Below are 8,091 nucleotides of genomic sequence, written 5' to 3' on the forward strand. Positions count from 1 at the left end.
CTTTTATTTATTAATTTAAACATCTTCACTTAAAATACATATAATACCTTTAATAAAATGATTTACAACATAAACACATCAACTCCTAAAATAACTACACTATCACGTTTATATTAGTTAATTTTACAATAATAACGTACCACACCGCCACCACCACTACCAACAGGCCGCCGCCCCCACCACACCGCCACTACCACCACCACTGCCGCATTGTACGGGTAAAAAGCTGTTACATATACATATATACAATAATACATACATGAGTCATGACAGGGATGTCTACATACATCACATTCAATCATAAAGGTGGCAGCCATGTCTCAAAATTACAGATATGACAAATTGACAATATAGGGACTTAATAAGACATGGTCATCACAATTAATATTTAATACTTTGTATATATTTCTTAAATATACTCGGTATTTGTTATTTTAAAATGATGAGATATTAAAACAGCCTCTCTTTATCCTTCATCAGCTGTCCTGCCATTTGAACATATATTTTGTTCACTGATAAAGGGCCTCAAATTCGTCACGGCGATCAACTATACATAGCCGCATTCATGGCAAACCTTCATGGACATCCTGCTGGTATGTAACTTTGTTTCAAGATTCTTGTTTTTGTCTATTGTTATCTATTATGTTTGCAGGATCGATCCATGTTTGCTTTTTTAGAGCTATGGTGTCTTTTATATAGAATTTTAGATATATAAGAAAAAATACATATAGGACTAGTTCAACAAGAAGTGATTTTGCTTACCATGTTATGTTATGTTCTTTCTTGTCCTTAGGGGTCTCCAATTTTCATGATTTGTCGAATTTTACTCGATTTTGCATACCGTGTTATGTTATGTTGATCAATATAGAGGTTTATCGCGATTTGCAACTAATGCTAACTTTGCGCGAGCTTAAGTAATTCATCAACAAGAAGCTAGTTCATTCATTTTGATTATATGTATTATAGCAAAGCATGTGTTATTCATCCACTAATTAAAGTCTAAACATAATTATCCCATCTTGGTTATCAAATTATCAATAGATGTCATATTAAGTTTGATTTCATGTCATAACTCACAAAACTTTTGAACAGGTTTAGAGAAAACCGACTCAATAAACTATGAGGAAAAAAGGTCTAAGCTATCTTTTAAGCAGAGGGCTATTAATGTCTCCAACAAATTAAGGACTTCCTTCGGTAAGAAGAGCAGGAAAAATGGTAGACCCATTTCTGTTGTTGAGGATGTGCATGATGCAGATGAACTGAAAGCAGTTGACGCTTTACGTCAAACTTTAATATTGGAAGAACTATTACCTGCAAAGCATGATGATTACCACATGATGTTAAGGTTGGAGCTTTTTCTGTAAACCATTTGAGATCATTCTTCATGTACCACTGCAGATTTTATTCACAATTGGTGATGTTTTTATATGATGAAACAGATTTTTGAAGGCTAGGAAATTTGATATAGAGAAGACTAAGCAAATGTGGTCTGATATGATCAAATGGAGAAAGGATTATGGTACCGACACCATTATGGAGGTACTAATGTGTAGATATCTAATAACTATCGGTCTAATTGGCTCTATATGCTATAAAACCATTGAATTGCTCCTTGTTTGCATCTTTTTTTAGGATTTTGATTTCAAGGAAAAAGAGGATGTGATCAAATACTATCCTCAAGGTCACCACGGGGTTGATAAGGATGGAAGACCTGTCTACATCGAGCAACTTGGTAAAGTTGATGCTACCAAGCTCATGCAAGCCACTACCCTTGAGCGTTACGTCAAGTACCATGTGATGGAGTTTGAAAGGACCTTTATTGATAAGTTCCCAGCTTGCTCAATCGCAGCGAAAAAGCATATTGATCAAAGTACGACCATCCTAGACGTACAAGGAGTGGTAAGTCAGATGTTTGAATGCGCCCATCTAGCTAAAACGAGTCATATTTACTATAGTTCTACATGGTTAAAAGGGCAGGGGTAGTCAGTACGGCTGGGTTGACCCTAAAACACCGTTGTCTTTCTTTATTAAAGAATGTATAAAAAAAAAAAGTCAAATGTGTTGATAATAATTAACAAAATAAGTTGTTGCAAGAGTGATCTGAAATTTTGAATAAAAACGAAAGTTTTAAGGATTAGTAATAGACCTTTAGCGACATTAAGCCCATTTACCCTTTACCTATTCTTTTGTTTGACCCGTTTTAGGTAAAACACAACCTAAATAATCCATTTCATAAAGAAATTGGTCAAAGTTGACACCAGATCAAGCAATTACTTGTAGTGCTAAGATTTAGCGTATAAAATGAGAAAGAGAAATAGCCAAGATTGCATACTTTACCTGGTTTATGGATCAGGGACTGAAAAACATGAACAAAGCTGCTAGGGAGCTGATTCAGTGTCTCCAGAACATTGATGGTAACAACTACCCCGAGGTACTTGGCTTTCATTAACTTAAGTTATGCGATACTGGTTACACTACACATATTTTTACATACGGTGTTCCATTGTAGATCATTTGATTAAAAATTTCATCTCCCTTATAGACTCTATGCCGCATGTACATCATCAATGCGGGATCTGGTTTTAGGCTTTTGTGGAGCACGGTGAAATCGTTCCTTGATCCAAAGACTACTTCTAAGATTCATGTAAGTTCATCCCATATTTATACCAAAAAGGGAAGTCCATACTCCATATTGGTTTTTAAACAAGTCAACTTGACCATGCCACTCGGTTCTATTTACATATAGGTTTTGGGCACCAAATACCAAAGTCAGTTGCTGGAATTGATTGATGCCAGGTACTTTAACAAAAATAATCAATTTAACATCTATCAGCAATTGCGCTTGTTAGATAATTACATTTTGTAAATGTTCCACCTTTAAACTCTATTTATATGCTCTAGAGATTGAAAGTTTGACCCATTACTTGTGAATGGGGCAATCCAGCTTATGTTTTCTTTCTAACGGGTCAGATGACATAAAACAAATAAAAAAAATAAAATGGGTCAAACAGGTGGTAAAGCGACCAAAGTGTATAATTGATGCACAAACCATACTTTGTTCTTATATTTATAATACTTTGTCAAAAAATTATGGAACTTTCTCAAAAAGCATGCCGGATCTTTATTTGACACCCCTAATGTTTTCTCTATATGTGATCAGTGAGCTTCCAACGTTTTTGGGAGGTACTTGCACCTGTGCTGAAAAAGGTGGTTGCCTGCGCTCGGACAAGGGCCCATGGCAAGATCCAGAGATCATGAAGGTATCACTTCTGCAATTTCCTTTCTTTACAATCTATATTTAGAAATGCTAATTGTCGTGTTGTTTTGGTGGTTGCAGATGGTTCGTAGTGGTCACCACAAATGTTCAAAGAATGCAGTCCCAGAAGAGAAGGTCATATCTGAGGATCAGTCTGCAAACATGGTATTTTCTCTTAGCAACATGTCGGATCACTTTCTGTTTTGGACATGAGTGGTGAAACTTTCGTCTTGAAATTCATCAAAAAAAGATAAAATTTAAGAGTTCAAACTCGGATTCTTAAGCTATACTTGCTAAGTCCCAGCCACCTAATCAGACTTATTGATCAACATTGTTCAGATATTTTCAAACTTAGGATGTACTTTTTATCGAAAGCAATGTTATTTTACTCTTGTTGTTTCCACCTGTAAATTAGAAAAATGGTAGTTTTTGACCTCCTTTCCTTTGACAGAAAACATTTTCTTTTAAGAAAGAAGTTGAATATCCCAAAGGTGAAGACATCAAGCAACCAAATCTTCCTTTGGTTTTTGAAGAGGTAAGTTTAATTTCTAAATCTTGACATGTTATTCATTTCCAAAACGAGTAGTGTTGCATATATTGATTAATGTAAATCTGATATGAAATGGTTTGTAGGATGCATTAGAAAAGCACCACAGTGAAAAAACCAATAACACGCCCGTAGTTGACAAGGCTATAGATAATCCTAAGCCAAAGCAGAAGTTAGCCTTTCCTAAAGATACAGATTATTATCCGATCCAGGAAGCTTACAAGCCTAAATCGTCTCCTGATAGGCTAGGAAACCACCTGATATCAGGCATGATGACATTGGTAATGGGAGTAATGACCATGGTACGTATGACAAATAACATGCCAAAAAGACTAACGAATGCCACACTCTACTCTATTGGCATTCATGATGATGATGATGATATGGTAAAATGCCCGACAAGATCTCACAAGGAGCAAGCATTGTCTATCTCTACTGGTGAGTACCTCGCCATGATGAAACGCATGGGAGATTTGGAAGAGAAGGTTATTGTACTTGACAACCGAAAAATAGAGATGCCTGCTGAGAAAGAAGACATGCTTAATAAGGCTTTGTCTCGTGTTGAAGCTTTGGAGAGTGAGCTTGCTGCTACCAGAAAGGTACTTCAAACATTTAATCTCCTATAGAAAACAATTCAAAGATATATAAATCACCCACTCACATTGACGTGAAGGCCAGACGTGGAATATGAGTGGGTTGAGTACCGGGTCAAAGTGGGTAACGGTTTGTACAGGTTGAAACACGGTGTATCCAAAACACTTTTTTATCCAAATTTTAACAGTTTTATGAATGCCTTATCTTGGTCAAATTTTCACAGATCAAAACATGTGATTTATTTACAAGTTGAAATGGAACTAATCGAGTTGGCCAAAAGCAAAATTTATTTTATTTTTGTATATTCTTATTAATAAAAGGAAAGTTTAGTAGGTTGTATCCTTTAAAAATGCACTTTGGTGGACTTTGATTCCATTTGACTTTGAAAAAAAGAAGGTAAATGGGTAAGATTTTTACCTATTTGACCCATTAGAAATAAAACATAACCCGAGTCAACCTTTTCTAAGCAAATAAGTTGTACTTAACAGCTCTAATAGCAGCTTCAAAGTGATTTTTTCTTTGTTCTTGACTTGAAAGAACTTCACATGACTAAAAGTAGACTGAATCTTAAAAACATCAAAATTGCCTACTTAAGATAGTTTTGTGCAACATTAACTCATATGTAAAAGGTCACATTTTTTGTTTATACCACGATGCAGTCTCTTGAAGAGTCCCTTTCTCAACAAAGAGAGATCATGGCATACCTTGAGAAAAAGAAGAAAAAGAAGAGATTTTTCCGTTTCTGAGCCAACACGACATCAAAAACGTGATATGAACTAACTAGAGGAAGTGAAGAGAATTGGAAATCATGGAACTGGCTGTGATGTCGATTTTTGACCCCCTTGTCCAAGTGTGAAGGTTTGCTTTGTGTATAACATACCTCTTTAACAACCATGTTTGCAATTTCTTATATTGTGTGTAGCCTATCAAGACGAGCTTGAGATTGTTTCTATCTATATTAAACTGCTAATGAGGGAAGCCATGCTGCTTCTCGTCGATGTGTTTCATATTCTTAAAATATCTTGTCTTACACATTTCGTGTCTTAACGAAATTTGACAGGTTTTTTTGTTCACTAAGACAAAATGTTCTTGCTAGTTTCATTGATCTATATCCATCACACATATTTGCCTTTGAAAAGATGTTCTGTATAGCTCATATGTGATTAAATAAGTTCAATACAATAAGATTGTTCGTCATAGATAAATTTTTTGCCTTTTAAGTGTTTTATTCTTGAGAGGTCATGGAAAATAAACAACTAGAAAAGCAAAAAAATTTATCTGCTATAGGTGAGATTTGAACTCGTAACCTTTTTTTCATGGTTGCAAAGGCAATTTTTTAGTTTAAAGTTGTAACTTGTAAGAATGTACGATAACTTTTTCCATGCCCATTTTAAAGAAATGTGGTAGTGAAGTCTTCAACCCAACAACGTTGGTTGCCTATATTTTGAATGTGTAGAATTTTGTCAAAATTTATCTATAATATTTTATAAGAAAAATGATAATAACAGCTCTAAGGATCGTCATTAGCAGCTAATTACATACATAAAAAATCAAACCCCTAAATTTCACATGACAATGTATAAATTTTAATGCACCCAAATATCTTACACTAACAGCCTTAAGAACTGTCATTAACAAAACCTTATTTTATAAAGCGCTTTTTTTTTCAAAATTAAAAACTTGAAATGAACAATTTACTTTTATAATCGTTAATATTTAATTTATATTTTCATGAACTAATCAAACTTTATCATTTAAATAATTAGTTTATAATCATCAACTTAATTTATATGACTTGTAAATTACAAAAAGTTTACCTATAAAACTCAATAAAAGATTTTTGGTATAATGAACCATTTATTGAACATTTTAACGAAAACTTTTTACTACCCTTATTTTGCGCGGGTAGCTTTAGCTAAAGTGACTACATATAAAATTATCTTTTTACCTTTTTCAACAAATGATTTTTTCCACCCTAATTTGATTCTAATTTGATTATGGAGTATCGGCTGGTTATGCAGTTTTTGTAAAGCCTATTAGGAGTTAGGACCAGCCTAGGTTTAAATATCACTCTACATTATTTTCATTTTTGTTACTAAAGTTATTATCTAGACAACATTTTAGATATTTCACATATAACATAGCAATTACTCAATCAACAATGTTTTCATTTTTACTAGTAACTAAAGTTATTATGTAGACACATTTTAGATATTTTACATATAATATAGCAATCTTTGCTTTTACGATTATAAAACGGAATAGAAAAGGAGATTCTAGACGCAAAAAGTATGACAAATTGCACATGCAAAAAAGGTTGGTTGCAGTTATAAAAAAAACAGTCCGTACTATTTGGGCTCGAACCTCCAAGTTGGAGACCACCGCCCACCTCTTAATCAACACGACAACACCTACGGCCTATATATTACACCTCTTAATCAACACCTACACCCTAAAGTTGTCACGTTTTTCACTTTTTGTCCTTTAATCGAAAAAATTACAATTTTGACCTTAAAGTTGACAGATTTTTTCAATCATCGTTCCTCGTCAAACGTCGTTAAGTTTCAGCCGTTAAGTCGGACACGTGCAAAACACGTGAGGGACTGAAACTGCAAAAAACGACAAGTTCATGGACGAAAGTTTCCGGCGAATTTTCTAGACGAAAGTCAGCCGGAGAAGATGAAGATGATGAAAACAGAAAAGTAAATTTCAGTTTTCGTCCCTAAACTTGTCATTTTTTGCAGTTTCAGTCCCTCACGTGTGTTTCACGTGTCCGACTTAACGACTGAAACTTAACGACGTTTGGCGAGGGACAATGATTGAAAAATCTGGCAACTTTAATGTCAAAATTGTAATTTTTTCGCTTAAAGGACGAAAAGTGAAAAACGTGTCAACTTCAGGGACGAAAAGTGTCTATTACTTTCTTCATCAAGTTTATTTCTTATGTTGTTATATAATAATGACTTGTACGATATACAGTGAGTTAAATTATAATAAACAGTAATTATACCTTAAATAGTCTTGTGTGTACAATATATGTTTAGTTATAGTTTTTGATATACCTTAAATTTCATATCAAATTCGGGACTTGTCAGCATAGTGGATGACCAGAAATAGCCTTGTGATTTTGGATCGTAAACTCAAATTTTTAAAGTCTTCATGTTAATAACTTATTATAAAGTAATATAAATAATAGGACTTAATGAATTGAAAAAGAAACAATTTTATTAATGAGAAAATGATTAATCAAATAAGGTTATAATATATTTTGTATTTATAAGACAAGAGTTAAAGTTTAATTCCAAGTCTAATACCTTTCAAAAAGGAATTCCAAGTCTACTAAGAAAATTAAATCTATATAAAATAAAAAAAACTAATTTAATAAAATAAATAAATTAAAAGAACACGTGTCGATTAAAGATTACGCCACGCGTCGTTTAAAGATTATCTTAATCCTGTTTTAGTTTATTGGTAGAGATAAGAAAAATTATTACCTTTCAAAACAAAAGGGAAAATCATTAGTATTAAGATTAAAAATTCATTTTTTTTTGTTTGAACATGACAATTCAATTAATATCTGAATAAAATAAACAACAGATTTTAATATCCGTGGTAATAAACTTATTCTTATATAAATTTACAAAACTTAGACTGTATATTCTATAGGAAGTGATAATCGTACCGCATAAATTGA

At 33.2% G+C, this 8,091-nt stretch overlaps 1 protein-coding gene across 1 annotated transcript; it reads left to right on the plus strand.

The window, feature by feature from the left end:
* The first annotated feature begins 434 nt into the window (after window positions 1-434).
* On the plus strand, window positions 435-5,415 carry LOC122592292 (phosphatidylinositol/phosphatidylcholine transfer protein SFH12-like). The gene is made up of 12 exons (XM_043764486.1): window positions 435-593; window positions 1,093-1,345; window positions 1,440-1,539; window positions 1,633-1,899; window positions 2,354-2,431; window positions 2,543-2,644; window positions 2,747-2,796; window positions 3,161-3,260; window positions 3,338-3,421; window positions 3,708-3,791; window positions 3,890-4,402; window positions 5,057-5,415. The coding sequence occupies exons 1-12, from the start codon at window positions 566-568 to the stop codon at window positions 5,141-5,143; spliced, it is 1,746 nt and encodes a 581-aa protein (XP_043620421.1). The 5' UTR covers window positions 435-565; the 3' UTR covers window positions 5,144-5,415.
* Window positions 5,416-8,091: the final 2,676 nt, after the last annotated feature.

This window comes from Erigeron canadensis, chromosome 3 (assembly GCF_010389155.1).
Source record: "Erigeron canadensis isolate Cc75 chromosome 3, C_canadensis_v1, whole genome shotgun sequence".
Classification (NCBI taxonomy): domain Eukaryota; kingdom Viridiplantae; phylum Streptophyta; class Magnoliopsida; order Asterales; family Asteraceae; genus Erigeron; species Erigeron canadensis.